This window comes from Pleurodeles waltl, chromosome 1_1, assembly GCF_031143425.1.
Source record: "Pleurodeles waltl isolate 20211129_DDA chromosome 1_1, aPleWal1.hap1.20221129, whole genome shotgun sequence".
In the NCBI taxonomy this organism is placed as follows: Eukaryota; Metazoa; Chordata; class Amphibia; order Caudata; family Salamandridae; genus Pleurodeles; species Pleurodeles waltl.
This window is the reverse complement of record NC_090436.1, coordinates 439783424-439807716: the sequence shown is the minus strand read 5'-3', so window position 1 is coordinate 439807716 and position 24293 is coordinate 439783424. Positions and strand designations below refer to the sequence as shown.

The following is a 24293-nucleotide window of genomic DNA, read 5'->3' as shown; positions in this document are numbered from 1 at the left end:
TTGGGACTCCTGGAAGGATTCCGGGACCTTCCTCTTGACTGGGAACGAGAACTCCGCTGAGTCACCGGCTGGGCTGCTCGTAGCTACAGGGACCGTTTCCTCAAAGCCTTCAGCACCGTGGCCCGGCAATCAGAGCATGACTTGGAGTTGTGGTTGCGCTTCAGACACCACAGACATATGAGGTGTAGGTCAGTCACCGACATGACGAGGTAACAGGCACCACAGGTTTTAAAACCAATCTTCCTCGATGCCATTTCCTCAACACACCAGAAGGTAGAAAAAACTCCAAAAAGGTGGAAAAGATCCGGTCAAAAAGTGACAGCGGCATCTCTCTCCGGATCTGTGACACCTGTGACGTCATGGGGTCCGATGACGCATTGCCTTAGTAATCCCAGGACACGCCTGCAACGCTGCATCTAAGTCGCTCCCCCTACAGGTTTACTGACGACGCAGAGCCTCTCTTCACTGGACCAAGGTTGCCACATGCATCCACTCCTCAGGGGTTTGACGACAACGGGGGATTGCTGACAGCCTACTGTCTCACCAGTGTGGAGTGAGGCTGCTCCACACTGGTGACATCACAACCTCCTGAAGAAAGACATTGTGCGGACACTGGGGTCTGTGTGGGAGCTTATGGCCGACCTGCGCTCCCTCGTGGGTGGCTATGAATTTTAAAGAGACACTGGGCTGAGTGACCCCATACCTCTTGTTACTCGCTTGTACCCGTTGAGCCCTGTCCCACGTCGGAGCTCTGTGGAAACCCATCTATCAATCCACTGCTTGGATCTGTATCATTTATCCTGCAGCAGACAATTGTTTTAAGCACTACGTTAACCTTTTGAAAACATGCATAACATACAAGCTACTTACCTTCAGTAACTATATATCTGGTAGAGACATATTCTAGTTGCAGATTCCTTACCTTTGAATTTTCCTCCAGGCGTCAACAGACTGGAGCCAGAGACTTTTTTCTTCGAGCAATACCCTTGCGCGTCGGTAGGTGGCGTTGGTTAACTGCGGGGGGGGGGGGGGGGGGGGGCGGTTGGGGGGGTAAAAAAATAAAAATAAAAAAAAAACTGTCAACTGCCATCACTCAACCTCCACGCATGAAGGCGGAGATAGGACATGTTCGGTGAAGGCCCATCCCCTGCTGCTGCGTCAGAAGATCCTTCAGAAGAGGCACGCTAAGTGGAGGGTCGGTGGCCATGCTCAATAGCTATGGATACCATACTCTACGTGCCCAGTCCAGAGCCACCAAGATAGCTTGGGCCCAGTCGTTCCTGATCTCGAGAACTCTGGTCAGAAGTGGTATAGGCGTAAAGGCATAAAGGAGGCCGGAGTTCCACTTAAGACAAAAAGAGTCTCAGAGCAAGTGCCACCTTGGAAACTCCAACGCACAAAACGGATGACATTGCGTGTTCTCTGTGGAGAGACTAAAAAAGACCTTGCGCCACCTCCGGATGGAGACGCCATTCATGATTGCATTGACTGCTGAGTTTGTCTGCACTGGCATTCAGAGAGCCTGCCAGATGTTGAACCACCAGGGTTATGTCCTGATGTGCCAGCCATGTCCAGAGCCTCCTAACAAAGGGTCCAGTACCCCTACTCAGCCCTGTTTGTTGCAGTACCATATGGCAGTAGCGTTGTCCGTGAACACTCACACTACTTTCCTACTTTTTGAAATGCTTTCAATGCAAGCCTGATTGCCCAGAGCTCCAGAAGATTGATATGGAGCCCAGACTCCGCCTCTGATCTCCACCTCTCCCATGTGGTCGTCTCATCCAAGAAGTGACACATCCGTCACTATGGATAGATCTGGCTGGGGAAGGGAGAGGTATCTGCCGTTCACCCAATGTAAATTTAAAAGCCACCACTGCAAGTCTTTCGCAGTCCCCTCCGAGATCAGGACCATGTCGGAGCGATTTCCCTGATGCTGCGCCCACTGGAACTTCAAGCCCCACTGCAGAGCCCACATATGCCATCTGGCATGTGTTACTAGCAGGATGTAGGAGGCCATGAGGTCCAGCAGCCTCAGAGTCAGTCTCACCGGAATCCAAGACAGAGGCTGAAAAATTGGAATCATAGCCTGAATATCTTGGATTCGCTTTTCGGGAGGATAGGCCCGAATCTGCACTGTGTCCAGAAGAGCTCTGATGAAAGGGAGCATTTGAGAGGGAGTCAGGTGTGACTTTGGCACGTTTATAGTGAACCCCAGCGTGTGCAGGAGGTTCGCCGTAGTCTGAAGGTGAGAGATGACTTTCTGGGGCGAGTCTGCCTTCAACAGCCAACCGTCGAAGTAGGGGAAGACTGAAACCCCCAACCTGCGCAGATGAGCTGCAACCATCGCCATCACTTTCATGAACACCCAAAGGGCGCTGGTAAGGCCGAAGGGGAGCACAGTAAACTGAAAGTGCACATGACCTACCTCGAATCGTAGGTAACATCTGTGGGCAGGCAGGATGGGAATATGGAAATAAGCGTCCTGCAAATCCAACGGTACTATATACTCTCCTGGGTCCAAAGCAGACAGGACCTGAGCCAGAGTGAGCATTTTTAATTTCTCCTTATTGAGGAAGAGATTGAGGTCCGAAGGTCTAGGATTGGACTTAAGCCCTTGCCTTTTTTGGGCACCAGAAAGTAGCAGGAATAACAACCATGACCTAATTCTGGCGCAGGGACCCTCTCTACGGCTTCCTTGGCCAAGAGAGCTACAACTTCCTGGCAGTGAAGTGCCAAATGATCCTCCAAATACAGCTGACTGAGGGAGGCATGGCTGGTGGGGCAGATTCGAAGGAGAGGGAGTAGCCCCTTCGAACGATCTGCAAAATCCACCTGTCTATAGTGATGGATTGCCAGTGGGGCAGGTGATAGCAAATCCTGCTGCCAACTGGACCGGAGTGAGGGGACCGTCTAGGAGGGTTTGGAGGCTGCAGCAGAGTCAGGGGTGGACTGGGCAGACCTCTGGTTCCATGTCACACTCCCACGTCCGATTCGGCGTCCCCGGCTACACAGCGGCTGAACAGCATGGGTGGCACAGTGACTGGAATAGGGAGGCGACAGAGAGCCCCTTCCGTGGCCACGAAAGGGGTGAAAGGCAGACTGTTGGGGACGATGGGCAGTGGAAAGGCTGTGGGACCGAGCCATAGCCCGGGAGTCCTTGAACCTCTCCAAAGCCGAGTCCGTCTTGGCTCCAAAGAGATGGGAGCCGTCAAAGGGCATGTCAATAAGAGTCTGTTGGACATCCTCTGAAAAACCAGATGTACGCAACCGGGTGTGGTGCCTCAAGGCCATCATCGTCGCAACCGATCTACCTAGAGAGTCGGTTGTGTCCAGCCCACATCTAATAGTGAACTTTGTCACCTCTCTCTCATCCGTGACAGCTTGGAAGACGATAGCACGGGCCTCCTCCGGTATCTGCGGCGGAACTTACGCGACTGTATCCCACAGAGAGTGTGTATAGCGGCCCAAAAGGTATGCGATGTTCACTGACCGCAGCGTGAGACTGGAGGAAGAAAACATCTTCTTCCCAAATTGTTCCAGCCTTTTTGATTCCCTATCCGGGGGTGTGGAAGGGAATGCACCCGAGGATGAGGATGCCTGGATGATAAGGCTCTCAGGCATGTGGTGGTGGGACAGGAATTTATGGCTGTTTGGGGTGGGCCGATGGTGCCATGCGATAGCCCTGTTCACAGGAGCCCCACTGGAGGGTCCGGACCAAGTACCCAAAAGGACATCCGTGAAGGCTTCATTAAATGGAAGATGAGGCTCAGATGTGGAAGCCTCTGACTGATGCACCTCCGTCAGGAGATTAGACTTGGCCGGAACAGTGGGCGGCTCAAGGCAGAGGACCTCAGCCGCCATACTGACCACCATGGAATAAGGAGGAGAAGAAGACAGCATGCCAGTGTCTTGGGAGGTATCCAGACCTCTGGTCTTGCCCAACTCCTGTGCCCAGTCCAAGTTAGGGTCATTGTGGTATTCATAAGGGTCCAGGGACCCCCCCAATACTTCCCCAAATTCGTACTCATAAGAAAAAGTGTCAGAATCCAAGCTAGTGTGAATAGGCCCCATCGAAGGGGGAGGCGGCGTCCGACACCGGTCTGACTCAAAGTCGTCAGGGATGAGGATCGGGTTGACGTTGAGCACCAATGAATTCATGAGTGTCGGCAATCGAACCGTCACCGGGGAAGGTCTCAATATTACAACCGGCGCTGGTGCGGATCCGAGAGCGGATCCAGACGGGACCTCGGTGGCCGGAGCCACCGGCGTGGAACCCAAAGGCCCCCCTGACCAAACCCCCTGGGCCCGAAGTCGCCATATCGGTGTCTGTGAGCCCAAAAATAAAGTGCATGTTCTCTTAAAACTTCTTTAATTGGGCAGGAAACTCGGGGAAGCATGGAGCGGACCCAGAGCGTTGACGCTCCTCCCATGTCGCATCACCTAGCGATGGGGTGAAGTCGAAGGATGATGGGATCTCCTAGACTTCTTCTTCCTATCTTGACACAAAGACTTCGAAGAAGAAGAATGGTGGTGGCTCCACAACTGGTCTCGAGACCTTCCCCTCGAGCGAGACCAGGACCTACACGGAGTCAATCGCAGGGCCGCCATAAGCTTGAGGGACTGCTCCCTCAAGGCCTTTGGGTGCATGGCCCGGTACTCAGAACACGACTTCGGGTCGTAGTCACGCTCCAGGTACCACAAACAGACCCGATGCGGATCCGTCACCGACATCATACGGTGACAGTCCTCACATGGTTTGAAGCCCATTTTCAGGGACATCCTTTGACGCACCAAATAACTCACCAAAAAGTCAACAAAAGAGTTGAAGCCGGTCAAAAAGCGACCAAGGGTAGCTCTCTCCGGATCAGCACATGGCGCGGAAAGAAAAGAACTGACATCACTGTGCTGAGGCGGCGTCTATGTACTACTCCCGATGCCATTACGGCGACTACTACGCCAACGACGCCTGTGTAGTCGACCGACGCCACCTACCGACGTGAAAGGGTATTGCTCAAAGAAAAAATCTCCGGACCCAGTCTTATGCCTGGATGAAAATTCTAAGGTAAGGAATTTGCAACTAGAAGTCTCTATAAGATATGAAAAGTATTAATTGGATTTTTGTCTTGTTTTGCATGGTAAAAATAGTTTTTCTAAATCAGTGCAGAAACTTTTTGTGGTGTTTTCACTAAGATACTGTGTTTTAAGTGTGCACAAATACTTTATACATTGTTAAGCCAAGCCTGACTGGTCTGTGCCGAGCTACCAGAGGGTAAACACAGGTTAGTTACAGTTGTGTATCTGACTTACCCGGACTAGGACGGGGGTCCCTACTTAGACAGGCTGCATACCACTGTCAACTAGAGGCCCAATTCAAAATCAGCAGAAATACTTTTACTTCGCCTTTTCACTGCTTTTGATTCCTCTCTTTTTACCCATGACTAGCACGTTTTGTGTACTAACACTTTCCATAACTGTAGTCTTATTATTTCAATACTTCAATTGCTTGCTACACAATTCCTTGACATTTTCTAGGAGTGATTAACCTCTGTGTATATAATAGGCTTATATCTTATATAGGATATATCTCTATTAACTCAATGGGATCTGGACTTACCTTGAGAGATACATGATTTTGGTAAAGCTTGATACGTATCTTCAATAGTAGATGACATAGATATTACCTCTAAATTGGTCAAATTCACTTCATTCATATCTCTGTACATTTTAATACAATAATTACTAATACTACCTACCTTTTGGATAGCAAAGCTTTACAGAGTTAGTAGAGATACTATTTCCTGATTTATGTTGGGTCATTAACCAACATTATTTCCATCATAATTTGCTTATAAAGTGGTTACTGGTGCAGTAATACATTTAAGAGTGATGTAAGGGCAGTCAATGAGTGGCTATGAACCTTTATTTGAGGGGTTAGTAATTTTACTATCAGCTCTTTATTGATAACATCCTAGCTGATTTTGTGAGTTGAGCATTAGCTATAGGGCCCTTAAGATTTAATAATGGTGTGGACTATAATGGATTAGAATTATTTAAATTGCCACCCCTTTTGAGGATATAAAATGATCAACTAAAATATGTTATTGTGACTCACTTGACAATAGGCAGATTGATAGTATCTATATGTTCCTTAGTCAATGGTGGTAAAAGCAGAAAAGAATATCAGTTGAAAGTGTACACAAAATATGGTTGGAGTCCATAGGTAATTGGTGGCGAGGTGAATGAGGTAGGAGATACAATTGCCAAATGTTCTCTCTGCTACATTATCGTCTTGGTAGAGTTAATCAGATAGTAATCTGATTACATGCATAAGAAACTTTATCAACAGTTTGCTGCCTTTGTGTTTCCATTTGTGGGGGATGTACTGAATCGCGTTTTTGGTGGCTCTTGTGGAGGGAATGGGGTATTCCCCACAGAAGCTACTCTTACAGGCAATTTAGATTTGTCCAAGTGAGGCAAGCGCACATGCTGTCATTCACTCAACTTATTTGAAGGGGGCATCTGTGGAGCATTCCTAACCAAAACCTTCCAAACTTCCAACAAGGGGGGGAGCAATACCAACGGCAACACACAGCCTTCCATCCCTACACCCTTTAGAAGTCTGAAGGATGATGCAGCAGTTAGGCAGCTACTGCCTACAAACTGTGGACAAAGGATGTACAAACTCTTGATGTGGTGGTCCTCAGCAATTACCTTAAGATAACAGGAGGATTGCTGCTTGAAGAGAAATTATTCCTCCTTTGAAGTAGACTCACAGGAGGTAATACTTTTTAATCTGACAGTTGGAAATAATTCAAGTATGTCCATCTATGAAAGATCCAATGCTGAAGAGCATAACAATTAATATCAAAAGTACTATACTGGTTTTGCCCAACTAAGGGGTCCAATTAAAAGGCTTCAGCATTATGTACGTAGCCTTTACGTGCAAGTGTCAAAGACACCTGAAGATGTTGGCCCCCTGAAGAGTGATGGACATCACAACCCAGCTGAACAGGAGTAAGGAACATAGACTCAGGTAGGACAGGTAGTTTCTTCAGGAGTGGGTCAAATTTCGATTTACAGGTCTCAATGTTTGTGGAATCTTGACAGAGGTGGCACCAAGGGCAGAACCCGGTGTACTGAAGAATAAGACAAGTGGCTAAAAGTAGGGTGTAATAACAGTAATTCTCAAAGGGGCATTCATGGCCCTCTTAAAAACTTTGTTAGGTTTGTACTTGAGGGCTCCAGAACAGAAAGGTAAACTATGCTGCCCAGACTCTGATTTATTAAGAACCTTGGGGAGAAAATAACTGCCTATTCCTCAAACTAGGATAGGCACCTCAAACTACCTCACCACAAACATGCTTCCAGTCAGGGGTTTTCACTCAAAGCAAGGATTCATGGAAAAATGAGTCCTGGAATAGTGTCAGCAATAACATGGTGTGAAGTGGACATCCTAATGCAGACCGAACCAGAGAAGTACAGAGATCACGTTTTCAGTATCTGGGACAAATACTTCCACAAGTTGACACACCCAGGTTGAGCCCCTGATGAGAAAGTGGGTGTAAATAGAGCCATCCTCGCTTGGAGGTCACAAGGACAGCTCAAACGCATACAGAGAAACAGATCTTCTGACAATGTGTCTGCCTGTCGATGTTGAAAGTCTCTTTTTTCTGTGACCGCTAAAGCACTCTAATTCAGGTAATCTTGGAGTCTTTCAGCTAGGCATGTCGAAGTTTGCTACAGGAATATGATCATATTTTTAAATGTTGTGTTAGAAATTTCATTATTATAATGACAGCTTTTATATGTTTACATATGAAGTTGATGCACTTTGGAGCTTTGCTAGATAAATAGGATTCCGTGATATTTCCAAACTATATTTAACACCTTCAGTAGGAAGAGCATGCACTAATGGAGAACCTTCAACTTTTCTCAGCCATCCCCTTGGCTTTGTGTAAACTCTCCTTTCATATTTCCACCTATCTTTCCACCAAAAATGGCACATATTTGAATACAACTGATGTTACAAAAAGAGCACTTTTATCTAAGAAACTGTAGGTGCAAATAACACTAACAAAGACAGCACATAGACCTTTAAGAAGTAAACCTCATTCAGGTGGGTCACTTAAAAATATAAATCAAATATTTTTCATTTTTCTTTAAAATTAACTGTAAAACAAAAATGGCACGTTTATAGAAATGCCTCACACCAGATCTGACTCAGGACTATATGGCATTAGGATAGTCAGATAATCCTAACTTCAATTCAAATGCCAGACATTAACCTAGATCGTTAGAAGTGATTCTAATGGTGAATTTCTAATGTTTTAGAGAAGCAACATGCTCATAAAAACATATAAATCAATTTACATGCAAATTCTGCAGCTTATCATTGAAAGACTAGAATTAGAATACAAACAACAAATCTTTTTCTTGGTTACTTTTACTGCTAAAAACACAAATACCTTAAAATGTCCATACAAAGGTAGCCTTCAGATATTTTATTTAAATGTTTTTATTTTTTTATTCCATAGCAACCATGTGTGTGTTAGCACAGTAGGACACATATGAAGAGGACAGTAACACAACACATATTTCAATACAGGGACATCTCAGTAAGAAGACCATAGCATTTCCCAGTTACAGTGTCACTGTATGCGCCAAGCCATCATCATCATATCATGAGATACTGTTCATCATGTACAAAATATGTTTCTCACCCTTGGGTGGTGTGGAGTTCTGCACTGGTTCCAGGCTTTTCGGCACGGTCTAACAGGCCCAGGCCATATTAGTCCATCCAATGACCGCAGACCCCACGAAATTTGCGAGGCCATTCCCTGCTGCGGTGTGTAGCTTTCTCAGCTGCCAAGAAGAGGTCCATCCCCTGTTTCTACTCATGAAGCGGTGGCACTTCTGCCAACCTCCCAACGCCTTGCCACATCTCTCTTGGCCACCACTACACCAAGGTCACTAAATATAAGTTGGGAACCTGGAATATTTACATCGCTCTGGATACCCAATATAACATACTCAGGGTCAATCAGGAGTGAGATATCCAAAATGGCGCTAAATTCTCTTATTATCTTGGCCCAATACACTTGAATCCTGGGGCACCTGCACAATGTATGTAAGAAATCTCCCCTTACTGCATGACATTGGAGACAAGTAGGGGTATTCTCCCTGCCCATGGTGTGTAATCTGTTTCTGTCGTAGTATACCATGTGAAGGACCTTAAACTGGATTAGGCACAGTCGGGACCTAACAGCCACCTCTCTGGGGCCCATCAATGCGGCCTCCCAATCGATGTCGTCCATTTCCCCCATATCACGCTCCCACCTCTCTCAGAGTGTGACTAAATTATTGGACATATTGTTGTTCTGGGTTTTATATGTGAGAGAGACCGCTCTCCTTTAGTTATCTCTTCCTGTAGCAGTCTCATAATCTGGTATTTCATGCGAGTCAATACCTCTGCATGCCATGCAGGTCTTACCTGCACATATCTGGGAAACTGGAAGGGGTGTAGGTTAAAATCTCTGCAAAAGTTCCACAGGGAATTGGGTTCTCCATGTTCCATTATATCACCAACTGTGGAGATACCAAGCAAGTCCCATGCCCTGAATCCACAAAGCTTGCCTATTTCTTTAAGCCAAGTATCCCTCCACAACAGAGTTTCCCTTGTAATTCTACTGTGCCAACAAACTGTCTTTGTGCCTTAATCTCACACTACTATGGCTACTCGGGCTGCAGAACCCTCCCCAGGTTCTGATCATGCACAGCTCTCTGTGGGGTGTTACTAAACCTTCAGATATTCTTAGCCCATTTACATATTTCCAGTGACGTACAGAACCAGTGATTCTAATCAAGGCCTAATTAATATTCTGTCTGTTAGGGTATCTAAGCGTTAATGTTAAGGTATTTCTACCAAAATCAAACTATATGCTATTTTCATTTACACTAAACTAAATGATCCATTTATACGTATATGAAGTATCGGTATTTATGTACTGCATATTGAGCTTGAAAGCAATTGAGTACTGTAAAAAGGTGGATAACATTATATAGTCAGACTGGCAAAAGGAGCCAGAGATGTGCCTGTTAAGTTGCAGACATAGTGCTGAGGGAGCAATGTTACAACAATAATGCTGAAGGTGTCCTTTGAAAAGGAGAATTTTTTGTTCTTTTCTGAAAATTCCTGAGTGAAGGGGAAAGCATAGAACTGAGTAAAATGGGGTTCCAACATCCTGGTGTACATCTTTGGAATACACGTTTCCTTATTTTGGTTATGTACAGTTCTTAACTCGTGATATTATGACTTCATGTGTTATGGAGGCCTCCTAAAATGTATTAGTTGGTTGATTTACAGCATTTAGCCATGCATACACTGAAGATCTCATTGTTCTTAAACAATGTGAGTGTACAGTAACCTAAGAGGTATCAACATCTTGATCAGCTGCGCTGTTTCCAACAGGGATGGTGAGTAAGAGCCCAAGTGAAGGAAGCCACTTTTAAGCGCATCCAATACCTGTTATATGTTACCTACACAAACCTGTGCATCACTGCTAGCTATTAATATTCTTAGGTACTTGAAGTCCCCAAAAGTAACCTGTGGGGTGAAGCATGAGGCTCAATAAACAACAACCATGCATTTTTACTGGAAACATGCTAAATGCAGCCAAGTTCACTGCCAGTCCTGAATAAATCACAAAGCCATTCATAACTGTTATGCACATGACCCCAACGAATTTGCGTGACACAAATATAGGAGAAAGACACCTTTGTATTAAGATAGATGGGCCTCCAAAACAAGGACCACTGAAACCTGTAATAACTTCATCTTGCCAAAGTATTTACTTGGGTTCTATAACCAATACCAAAAGTAAGGAAACAAAGGGCAATCCTGTTGAGAACTGCACCTAATATGAAAGAAGCAGTGATTAAGGTTCTTGGGGCAAATGCAATGACTGTAGGGCATATAATCAGTCAATAATAGTGTAAACAGCAGGGGAATGGGGAGTTGCAAAGATGGTGATTGTATTGTTTGTAGGTCCTGTGAGAGTGGAGGGTCACAGAGCAAAGGAGAAAGTTTGAAAACTGGGCAAAAAAACTCAAGTTCTTGTTCTGCAGTGTCACCTTTGCTTATTTCGAACAAAGTACAACAAAACTTTAGGAAGGTTGTCAAGGCCGTCCCCATGAGTTCACTTGTCTGGCTAAACCTTAAACCTTAACACTAGAGTATTTGACTCACCTCCCAATGAGAGTAACTCATTCAATAACAATTGCCCCTTGATGTTCCAAAGACTTTCTCTCTCCAGAGAGGAAAGAATTGGAGTTAGTGGTAAAGTTCACTCCTGCCCTACTCTGGTAAATTTACTGCAATGTACAATTTCCATTCCAAAACATTTAGGTAAAAAACACCCTCTCATTCGTAACAAATTAACACTGCCATCTACCATATTTAAAGCAGATGAGGCAGCGCAACATCTAAAAGAGGTTACAGACAGTTGTAGCTTCTGTATGATTTAGTGTCATGACCACTGGAAACAAAAAAACACACACCAAACTATTTTTAAAGCTTTTACAAAATATTTTCCTTCATGGAAGTTCAAATTTCCTCTTTGCAGCCAGTAAAGAAGAAACTGCACATGCAGAGTGCTATAGTTAATCTCACTGTACTAAAATGTTTTAAACCTTAGTATCGAAATTTAAAAGCGCATATAAAATACAACCCTATGAGTAAGCTACTTACGTTTAAAGTGTAGTATTTTGCCCAAGGCTCTGAACAAGAAAAGAGATGCATCTTTTCCACCTATAGCTTGGAGGTCGTCATGTTTCCCCAGAACTTTTTCAGTCTTATTTTGCTGTTTTGGACCCGATGATGCAAGGACAGGTTTAGAAGAATGTTTCACTCTCTTCTTTGAAAAAATATTTTCTTGTGAGGAGCCATCTGAAAGAAAATAATCAACAATTTCCTCTAGGTATACCACAATACTATGTTACATGCACTTAGCTACAACAGCCAGACTTAGTTAACAGCAGTGAGAATCCAAAAAGAAAAGACACTCCCTCCAATGTTTAAACAATGTAAAGTAAATGATATTTTCAACTGAGTATACAAAAATAATAAATAATAAATGATAAATCACAAAGACACTTGTGTCAAAGTGAAAAAGTTGGGGAAAATTATTTTAACATTTGGACCTTAAGAACAGACTTCATTCAAAAAACCAAAATGTTAAGTGGACAACAATAAAAGTAAATTTGCTTTTCATAGCCAAAAGGAACAGCACAAGGATACCCTTGCAGATGACAGTGTGCTGAACAAATACACATAACGTAACATTGTTTCTATTTGCATTTGTTTTATTTTATGAACAGTGCATCTAGAAGAAGCAACATAAACAGAACATTCATTTGACACAATGATCCAAATAAGAAATTGAAGACATCACCTGTTAAGACAATGCAGTGAAGCGCATAGTGGAACACTATAAGATGAGAGAATGGTTTTGAAATAACAGTAAAGAGTGCTACCTTGTTACACTGGTAATAATTAAAGTAGTTGAGAAGCACGGAAGATCAGCATAGACACTATAGTCACCAAAACAAAATAAATGGAGGAGAATGCATTGATTGAAATTGAGAACACTTTACTGGACTCCCACTGAGCACCTATTTCAAGTGTTTTAAAGACAACGCATGACTAGTACGAAGTCTTCAATATATTAGTACTTAAAAAAATGAACCTGCCACAATTTCTGATTGCTGCTCTGCACACCATGAACTGTCATTCCACCCTTACATTCTACACACCCTCACACATTCAGGGCACCCCAAGCCATCCAGTGTATACCCTGAGACATGCCCTGCAAGCCCTCAAGAATAACCTGCACACCTTCAGCCATCCCCGGCGCAGATTCACTCATACTCTGCAAATCTTCATTTACGCCCCGCTATCCTCCAGCTATGCCTAGCAAACCTTCAGCAATAATCAACAATGCTTTTGACACTATAAGCAGTGTTTAATTATGCTCTATATGGCACTAGAAATGGTCACTAATGAACAAGTGACTTACCTTCAGTAACGTATTATCTGGCAGAGACTCTATCTAGGTGCAGATTCCCTACATTTAAATTCCCTGGTGTCAGCTTCGAATCCAGAATTTTTTGCTGCGCAATACCCTTCATGCGCCATCGAGTGGCGTCGTGAGGATCGGCGTGCATCGTTCGGCTCCGCTTGGCATCGTCAGCGTCGCTGGAGCAGTCTGTGACATCACGGTCGCCTATAAAGGCATCACCCGACGCGCGTACATCAGTTCTTTTACCCATGAACTTCCACCCCAGAATCGCAGTCATGGATGAACTAACAGTTTGTCTGTGCAAAACTAGGGCCCTGAAAGCGATGAGACCTAACCCTACTAGACATATCCACAGAGCTGGGAGGCATGAGTGGGTGTAAGGAATCTGCAGCTAGGTAATATAATGCGTTACCAAAGGTAAGTAACTTGTTCATCTGATAGAGACTTCTAGCTGCAGATTCCTTACCTTTGAATAGATACTCAAGCCATAACCACCTGGCGGTGGGCTGCGGATATCTCTACTACACTAAAAAGTCCAGTAGGACCGAACGGGCAAAGGGTCCGTCCCTTCTTACCTGATTGTCCAGGCAGTAATGTTTTGCAAACATGTGCAAAGATGCCCACGTTGCCACCTGACAAATATCCAGGACTGGAACGCCCGAGTGAGCGCAGTGGTAACAGCTTTGCCCCTGGTAGAATGAGCCCTCAAGCCCTCAGGAGGCTGCTTCCTAGCAAATGCCTAGCAGATCTTGATTCAGAGAATGACCCAGCGTAAATTGGTACAGTTCTGCACTGCCCGACCCTTCTTTGCTCCCACATACCCCACAAAGAGTTGGTCATCAACCCGGAACTATTTTGTGTGGTCAAGATAGAAAGACAACACTCTTTCTCGGTCCAGCTGGTGGAGTCGCTCCTCTGCTTTAGAGGGATGTGGTGGAGGAAAGAAGGTGGGCAGGGTGATGTTCTGACCCAAATGAAATGGGGTCACCACCTTTGGGAGGAAACAGGCCTCCCCAAAACCTTGTCTGAAAATATGGTGAGATACGGTGGCTTGGATGAAAGGGCCTGTATCTCACTCACCCTCCTGGCAGATGTTATTGCCACTAAGAAAGCTGACGGGACAACTGTGTAAGGGATCGAAGGGAACACACACAAGAAATGTTAGGACAGATGGATACCAGTCCCATTGGGGCATAACAAAGGGCGTAGGGGAAGACATATGTACAAGCGCTTTCAAGAATCTATGTACAATGGGAGATTTGAAAAGTGAAGGGTGGTCAGTCAGCCGAAGGAATGCCGATAAGGCAGAAAGATAGCCCTTGAGAGTACGCAAGGCAGAACTCAGCTGGGCATTGGAAAGTATAAAGAGAAGGATATCAGAAAGAGAAGCAGAAAGAGGATCAATAGACCTTTCTGTACAATAATATACAAAGCGTTTCCAATGGCAGGCGTATAACCAATTTAGCGGAGGGATGCCTGGCTGCCAAAATACCTTTACAGACTTCGGGAGGAAGTTCAAAAGCCATCAACTGCCGCTGCTCAATCTCCACGCATGAAGCTGCAGAGTTGACAGGTTTGGGTGGAGAACCTTCCCCTGCTGCTGCAACAGAAGATCCTCCAGAAAGGGCAACCTGATCGGAGGATTGATGCTCATTTTCAGAAGATCGGGATACAAGACTCTCTGAGCCCAATACGGAGCCACTAGGATTACTTGGGTCTGGTCGTTCTTGATCTTCTTGAGAACTCTGAGCAGAAGTGGTATGGGCAGAAAGGCACATAGGAGAACTGAACTCCACTTGCGACGAAAAGCATCACAGAGCGATTGCTGCCTTGGAAACTCCAACCTGCAATACTGCTGACATTGCGCGTTCTTTGCAGAGAGGAACAGATCTATCCAAGGCTCTCCCCACTGCTGCAACAGTCCTTGTACCTCCGGTTGGAGATACCATTCGTGATCGGTTAGGCACTGACGGCTGAGTTTGTCCGCCCTGGGGTTCAGAGAACCTGCCAGGTGTTGAACCACCATGGTTGTGCTCTGCTGTTCCAGCCATGTCCAGAGACGCAGAGCAGGAAAACTTACTTGGAGTCTTATATAAAAAACCCTCATCCTCCTCCTAATGGGGAGGTGGGTGGGTAATCAGCAGGTAGATAGATTATCCAACAGAAATATTACCAAGAGGTAGGTACATTATTTGACTGATGTATACTCTACCTGCAGATTCCTCATCTCATGAATCAGTACCAGAGCAATGCAACATTGGTGGACTCTGAGAAGAAACGCAAGCAAGAGCTGGGGCATATGGACCCAACACAGGCAACCAGCTATGCAAGAAAAGGGAGGAGACGATAATGTGTGATGAGGAATAGAACTGACCCTCCCAACAGACCAGTGTCTCTGGTAAGAAGACTTCTGGATATAAAAAAAAAAGGACTGTGGCTAGCCTGGAAGAGTGGGCCAGGCATCCCCAAAAAATAGAAATCAAAATGTAGGACACAAACTTGTTTTTTCAGTTTATCACAGCATAAAGCTAGTTCAGATCTTTGTTTTTAGATTTTGCTTGAGACGTGGTCGACAAAATCTATTAAAAAAAGGTTTGGCTTCCAAATCACTCTGGTTTCCTTGCTTCTGATTGGTCAGTGTCTCCGGCTCCTTCCTACTTCCTTCAGGGGCCTCCTAGTACAGTTTAAGGTTTGTGGTCAAAGTCCTTCTACTAGCTGAGAGCCCCTGCAGGTATTTTCTTGTGTTTTTACTTTTAGACATTAATTCTTGAAGAATGCATGTCTGCAGTTTGTCTCCCACCCCTCCTATGTACTGCTTGCCCCCTCTGTCCCTTGTGTTACTACTCCCTCCTCCCTGCACCTCCTTCATGTTGATGGCCGCCTCCTACCACTGTCCGTAGTTGGTGCTCCCACCCTGCTCTTCTGCACTTCTTTCATGTTGCTTACCCTGCCTGGATTGTTGCTGCTCCCATTCACCTACCCTGCGCCTCCCTTTTGTTGCTTCCTCCCTCTTGCTGCCTGTTGTTGCTGCTCCCCCCCTCTGGCTTGCTCCCTCCCTTTCGGCTTTAAAAAAAACAAAAAACAAAAAAAACATACTGGAGGCAGCATGGGTTGCTGTGCAATAGCTTAAAAAAAAAAAAGCTCTATAATGGGGTCAACAATGTCCACATCAGCGCTTTTTTCATTTATATTAAGACATGTTGCGCAGCAGCCCGCGCTGCTGTAAATCATGCTTAAAGTTACAAAAACAACTACTATCACACAGTCAACACTAGTCATGCCAAAGAGCTTTTTTTCTTTACATTAGGCCATGATGCACAGCAGCATGAACTGCTCTGTCACATGTCTAAAAACATTGACAAAGCCAAAAGATCTTGCAATTGGCTTTGCCAATGCTTGTTTAAATTAAACAATGTAGAGAAAAAACAGTCCGAGTAAGCGCACCCATCCAAAATGATGGCAACAAAAGTCTTGAAAATGAAAACATCGTCCAAATCAAAATTGACAAACACAAAACCAAGCAGAAGGGGGTCAACAACCCCATATATGTCCTTGTTCTATAAGAAACATATTATATCACACAGAAGGAGGTTAGATTGAACACCGCAAAGGTCCACACCTCTGAAGTACTAATAGAAAATTAAACAGCCGTTAGATAACTGAGTGTGGCTTGGACAACAAACTAACTTTAAATTAGGACCAACCAAGCCTTAAAAAGGCCCATCATAGCAATATAAAACACAGCAACTTTAAAAGGCGAAAAGATGTAATCAGGTATGGTTGAAATGGAGATTAGCACAAGAGGTAACCCTTTTCGTGTGGGAAAATACCTCAAAGTCAACACTTTATAAGTGTAACTTGTTACCATCATGCAAAACCCAAACAACTGGGTATTGGCAAAGGATAATCTATAGTTTAAGGACACTGCACAGTGTCGGTATCAAAGAACTAACTATCCCGATCATAGGTAACCCAAGACAACAAAAGTGGGAAACAAGAACAGAGAGAGGACCGATTAATCTGTGAGGGACGACACAGTTTTCTATTCGCTGCAGAAAAGCAAATGTTTCATTTTCAACCAGAAAAGCCAAACCTAGAAGTGAATAAGGGCTGGAACTGTGCAGGCACAGTCAAAGTGCTGCCCAAAGACAAAAGTCCTTGTAAGGAAATGCCTCCTTGGCATGGTTACCCCCTGACTTTTTGCCTTTGTGGATGCTATGTTTTGAATTGAAAGTGTGCTGAGGCCTGCTAACCAGGCCCCAGCACCAGTGTTCTTTCCCTAACCTGTACTTTTGATTCCACAATTGGCACACCCTGGCATCCAGGTAAGTCCCTTGCAACTGGTACCCCTGGTACCAAGGGCCCTGATGCCAGGGAAGGTCTCTAAGGGCTGCAGCATATCTTATGCCACCCTGGGGACCCCTCACTCAGCACAGACACACTGCTTGCCAGCTTGTGTGTGCTGGTGAGAACAAAACGAGTAAGTCGACATGGCACTCCCCTCAGGGTGCCATGCCAACCTCACACTGCCTATGCAGTATAGATAAGTCAACCCTCTAGTAGGCCTTACAGCCCTAAGGCAGGGTGCCCTATACCATAGGTGAGGGCACCAGTGCATGAGCACTGTGCCCCTACAGTGTCTAAGCCAAACCTTAGGCATTGTAAGTGCAGGGTAGCCATAAGAGTATATGGTCTGGGAGTCTGTCAAACACGGACTCCACAGCACCATAATGGCTACACTGAAAACTGGGAAGTTTGGTATCAAACTTCTCAGCACAATAAATGCACACTGATGCCAGTGTACATTTTATTGTGAAATACACCCCAGAGGGCACCTTAGAGGTGCCCCCTGAAACCTTAACCAACTATCTGTGTAGGCTGACTGGTTCCAGCAGCCTGCCACAACCGAGACATGTTGCTGGCCCCATGGGGAGAGTGCCTTTGTCACTCTGAGGCCAGTAACAAAGCCTGCACTGGGTGGAGATGCTAACACCTCCCCCAGGCAGGAGCGGTCACACCTGGCGGTGAGCCTCAAAGGCTCACCCCTTTGTGCCAGCACCGCAGGACACTCCAGCTAGTGGAGTTGCCCGCCCCCTCCGGCCACGGCCCCACTTTTGGCGGCAAGGCCGGAGAAAATAATGAGAATAACAAGGAGGAGTCACTGGCCAGTCAGGACAGCCCCAAAGGTGTCCTGAGCTGAAGTGACTAACTTTTAGAAATCCTCCATCTTGCAGATGGAGGATTCCCCAATAGGATTAGGGATGTGACCCCCTCCCCTTGGGAGGAGGCACAAAGAGGGTGTACCCACCCTCAGGACTAGTAGCCATTGGCTACTAACCCCCCAGACCTAAACACGCCCTTAAATTTAGTATTTAAGGGCTTCCCTGAACCTAAAACTTTAGATTCCTGAAACTACAAGAAGAAGAAGACTGCTGAGCTGAAAAACCCCTGCAGAGGAAGAACAGAAGACACCAACTGCTTTGGCCCCAGACTTACCGGCCTGTCTCCTGCCTTCCAAAGAAACCTGCTCCAGCGACGCTTTCCAAGGGACCAGCGACCTCTGAATCCTCTGAGGACTGCCCTGCTTCAAGAAAGACAAGAAACTCCCGAGGACAGCGGCACTGCTCCAAAAGAACTGCAACTTTGTTTCAAAGGAGCAGATTTAAAGACCCCTGAAACTCCCCGCAAGAAGCGTGAGACTTGCAACACTGCACCCGGCGACCCCGACTCGACTGGTGGAGAACCAACACCTCAGGGAGGACCCTCCAGCGACTCCAAGTCCGTGAGTAACCAAAGTTGTCCCCCCTGATCCCCCACAGCGACGCCTGCAGAGGGAATCCCGAGGCTCCCCCTGACCGTGACTGCCTGAACCTAAAGTCCCGACGGCTGGAAAAGACCCTGCACCCGCAGCCCCCAGCACCTGAAGGAACGGAACTTCTGTGCAGGAGTGACCCCCAGGAGGCCCTCTCCCTTGCCCAGGTGGTGGCTACCCCGAGGAGCCCCCCCCCCCTTGCCTGCCTGCCTGCACCGCTGAAGAGACCCCTTGGTCTCTCATTGAAAACCATTGAAAACCCGACGCGTGTTTGCACACTGCACCCGGCCGCCCCCGCGCTGCTGAGGGTGTACTTTTTGTGCTGACTTGTGTCCCCCCCGGTGCCCTACAAAACCCCCCTGGTCTGCCCTCCGAAGACGCGGGTACTTACCTGCTGGCAGACTGGAACCGGGGCACCCCCTTCTCTCCATTGAAGCCTGTGTGTTTTGGGCTCCTCTTTGACCTCTGCACCTGACCGGCCCTGAGCTGCTGGTGTGGTAACTTTGGGGTTGCTCCGAACCCCCAACGGTGGGCTACCTTGGACCTAAAACTGAAACCTGTAAGTGACTTACTTACCTGTGAAACCTAACAATACTTTACCTCCCCCAGGAACTGTGAAAATTGCACTTTTAAAACAGCTTATTGTGTTTTATGTAAAAAGTATATATGCAACTGTAATTATTCAAAGTTCCTAACGTACTTACCTGCAATACCTTTCAAATGAGATATTACATGTAGAATTTGAACCTGTGGTTCTTAAAATAAACTAAGAAAATATATTTTTCTATAACAAAACCTATTGGCTGGATTTGTCTCTGAGTGTGTGTTCCTCATTTATTGCCTGTGTGTATGTACAACAAATGCTTAACACTACTCCTTTGATAAGCCTACTGCTCGACCACACTACCACAAAATAGAGCATTAGTATTATCTCTTTTTGCCACTATCTTACCTCTAAGGGGAACCCTTGGACTCTGTGCATACTATTCCTTACTTTGAAATAGTGCATACAGAGCCAACTTCCTACAGTCCTCAAAGGCTTCAAACAGGAGGGAAGGTCGCACATCCAGCCACGCTGTTGAAGAGGCAAGAGTGAGAGAGAATTCACTTAATAACAGAACTGAGCTCCACAAGGACACGGATCCATCACAAAGATGAGACCTAGGAAATGTCTCCTCACATTCTAGCCACAGCCTGGGTAGAAGTTCTCAAACATCTGCAACCAGCCCCAATGTCACAACTTCAAAAATCAAATATGAGAACTGCTGTCTACTCTTACTTATGCCAACCCACTCCAATATGCCATAATCTCCTTTTTCCTGAAAGGTAGACGGTATCCTGAAAGTTCAGTACTCTAGTGTACAATAAAAAAAAGTACACTTGCCCACACCCTCTAAGGATCATAACAAGGGTAACTACACCCAAAATCATAGACAACCATGTTAGAGATAACATTTTGATCCAGTCAGTGTACCACTGGACACCAAGCTATGGATTTAGGGCAAGCATGAACCACAATCGCACAGTCAACACCAACAACAACGCGTAGAGGATATGAAGAGCCGGACCTAAGCCATACTGCAGAACTGTAAACCGAAACTTAGAGTACAAATTGTGTCCACCAGTCAGAAAAAAAGAACCACAAAGCAAATTAAGAAAAAAGCTTTCCTCTCCCAGGTAGTCACATGCAGCTATTGTCCATTACCTGGCAATTTGAAAAACACCAGTTTGTTAAACTGGCTCCCAAAAGAGGGGACTAATTGCATTTGCAGGCCAGATGCCCTAATAAACCTGGTTGCAAAATAAAAGGGGACCTTCCTCTCTTTAGGCACATACTCTTGACGAGGAGGGATTAACGGACCTGCCAGGGGAAGCCTGGAAGGATGAGGACAATTGCTGCTGCTTCTGGCTGTGGCCCCCTCAAAGACAACACATGTACTGCTGCAGTGGGTGGTATACAGGGCTGACAAGCATGCTGTGAGTGTTGGCAAGACAGGTAAGGCTCTAGTCCCGTGATCCTACCAGGCTGCCTACAGTTGTTATCCAAAGCACACCAGTGAGAATGATTAGAAAATATTTCTGAACTTTACCCTGCAGGTGACTGCCTGGTGAACCAGAGTAACCTGAATGATATTTTCCTTTCCAATGGGGGTCCACATCATTTTTGCTCAGACTAGACAAAGAAAGCTTATTAACAGGATAAACGTCCACATTTTATTCACATTGGTGGGTAGCAGTGGGAGTAAGAGATTGATTGGCCACCAATTATCAAACCAAACTGCATTACTGTGGCCAAACAACAGTACCCCCATCTTGGCTGTACTTATTTTAGGGCACTGCAATGCATCTAACTGGTCTTGGCTGATAGGCATTGTTTGAAATAGGTATAACTGTGATCCGTGGAATGGTGAACTAAGTGTCACCAGCTCACACCATACAAAAAACGTTTTTAAAAAATTGGGACAATTGAGCAAAATACATGTTAAAAATTGTAGGGCTGAGCCCTGACAAACTCCATAATTGGCAGGGTACATCAGAAAAAGAGAAGGACATTTTAACTTATTACGAACAGTCCTGAAGATAGTAAGTTAACTACTGAGCAGTACCTCCTACACCAACCCCCCCAAAGCCTTATTTAAATGATCTTTTGTGAAATGGTGTAAAACGCTGCAGACAAATTCAAATGAATTAAGACTGCACATCCGCCTTGATCAAGAAAAGCTCACTGGCCACCGCTGCAAGTAAAGATTCAGTGCTGTACAGAAGTCAAAGGCAACACTGAGCTGGGTCCAGGATAGGATGTAATTTTAAGAAAAAAAGATAAAACATTGTTTTTGCATGTTTTTCCAGAACCTTACAGTAAACTGCAAAAACGATACTGGGCACAAATTACTAAGGGCAGATAGTTTGCAGAAGGTTTAGAGAGTCACATGTTTCCAGCTTAAAGGGCCAGTTGCTGTGGTAAATAAGACATAGAAAAACATAGTAATGGCACAACCAAATCAACAGCTAAGTGCAGAATAGTGACTTAGATTTATCTAAAAAAAAAAAAAAAGTTTCTACAGTAGACGTGAGCAAGGTGCTCAAAACCGGTTAGTGATTGTTCAGAAGTGAGAGTAGGGCATCCAGTTGGTGCAACACTGAAAGAATCAGAGCTAGGCAACGAAGTACAATCAAAACAGATCTTATTACATTTCTCAAAAAGAACAATCCTACGTTATTACAGTCCTCTTGGGGGTTTGAAATATTGAACATTTAAACAATCGGGATCGACAAGGGAAATAACAATTTTAGAAATCTCCTTTACTGAATTCGTAGATGCATGACTTTGGTAGGCATAGGCGCTGGAAGGAGGAGTACTGGGGGAGCTGCAGAATACCCAAAAATAATCAGGCTGGAGTTCAGAAAGCAAATAAGCAAAAAAAAATGCCTTTACATTTTGTGCTTATTTTTGCTGGGCGTTCAAAGACATAGGTCAAATGTCAGGCTATGTCTTCTGACAAACTGCTGCGTATTTGGAACCTGGGGTGTACTTTTATTACTCTGACGTGATCTAGGTTACAATCCTGCTGGGGTACAAGAAACAAATGGAAGTCTGTAGGAAGTCATTTGTTTTCTAACATACCACGTTTAAATATCACCAAATTAACTATACACCTTTCAAATTATTTCAGCAAAAATTAGGCACTTTTTTTTGTAATCGAAGTGTGATAGAAACAAAGATTTTTGTAGGATCACAAGGTACTTTACTTGGTGTTTCACAAATTATAATTTTTGGAAATCATGTTTCAGAGAATTTTATCGTTTTTGTGCTATATAGTTTTAGCTTCGCAGATTTAGTGGCCATTTGAATACAGAATGTATTGTCTCTAAATGACAGTGCGCTACCTCACCAATGCTCAAAATACACCACCAGCTCCATGCCACACCAATACCACTCTCCATTTTTTTTTTTGATTTTCCACAATTCCTTTAATGTATTAACTAGGAGAGGGCGGAATATTCTGTTCTGCCAACCCAATTGGTGGAATTTGGTGACTCCACGATACTCTTGTAACACGGTTTTGGCCAAATTCTGGCAATCGCTAAGTGGAAAAACAAAATTCTCCTGCAAAGCTCCAGACTGGTAAGTTGGCAGGCGAGATCTGGTGTCCCTTAGTGCGATTTTTACTCACCAGGAGGACATCCAGTGAGATTTTTGTAATGAGGGTAGTCGCGGCCATTGAGGTTAGAATGCTGCCGCTCAAGTAGAACATCTACTCTAGCAGCAGAAAAATTAACTTGAGTAGTTGCACCCTTTGGTGCACTGGGTGGTGCCGTCTGTGCTGATTGTTCAGCACGGAACATGCTACCACCGTTGAACCACTGTGTGAGCAGTGCAAAGTGCATATTGCCAACCAGTGGCGGAACTCATTGGAATCTTGTGGATTTTATTTTTTTCAACTATGTGGAATTCAGCGAGTTCAACCCACCCCTAGTAATAACATTAATGGCAGTACATAGTATATTGACTGATGGTCCACAGGTAAAGTAATGTATTCTCTTTTTATTATATGCAGAATTGACTGGTATATTTCCAAGATCCTATGTGAAGGAATGAAATAATAATCAGTCCAGGACATCAGCAGACACTGAATGAGATAAATTTTCACGCCAGTTGCAAATAAAATATCCATGGTGTGACCTTAATTACGTATGTTTTTTTTTAAAGGAAATCACCAGGTCCCTCATGTGCGAGGCAATATGCACACGTTTAAATCTTCTAACAATAAGAAGTTAAAGTTCAAAAGCACAACAGGCAACAAAAAAAATCAAAAACTGAAGTTTTATATATTGGGATCAAAGACCGGTAGTGGGTAAAGCAAAATTCCTTTATACAATTTTCAAGCATGGTCCAAGGAGAGTAAACATGCAAACCTACAAAGGGTGAGTAAAAGGAGAACCACTGTCTGACACACAGCATGGGAATTACTCATAAGCAGGCTTTTGGCACTGCAGGTGGAAAGAACCAGGCCCCCTGAATAAAAACATGTTCTTTATCACCATCTCAGTCCCCTGAGATTCTCAATTGGATGGGAAAGAACCTGCTTTAACTCCTGTTAAAAAAAAACAGAAAACAGATGTACTCCCTAGATCCATTTTTTACAGGTGAAAGTGGCAAATATCAAAGCAGCCAGGCAGCAAGAATCCATTCATTTAAAAGGGGAAAGAAACACGTTTACCATTTCAGGATAAATTTCAATAAGGACTTAATAAAACAACAGATATCAGAGAAATTATGCACCACTTTTACAAAAAAACATACACATGAGGCTTCTCCTTACATCTATCCCTCAAACTCAAAGATAAACTATGTACTGTCAAGAAACTTGAAGAAAAGTAACACGGTCTCAAACTGAACTATA

At 44.8% G+C, this 24293-nt stretch overlaps 1 protein-coding gene across 1 annotated transcript in view; it reads right to left on the bottom strand.

Annotated features, from left to right (window-relative positions):
- RAD17 (RAD17 checkpoint clamp loader component) overlaps window positions 1-24293 on the bottom strand; it is a 278159-nt gene that overhangs the window by 122586 nt on the left and 131280 nt on the right. The window contains exon 11 of the mRNA XM_069224406.1: window positions 11747-11944. Within this exon, the coding sequence (XP_069080507.1) occupies window positions 11747-11944 (198 nt within the window). The remainder of the gene's footprint in view (window positions 1-11746; window positions 11945-24293) is intronic.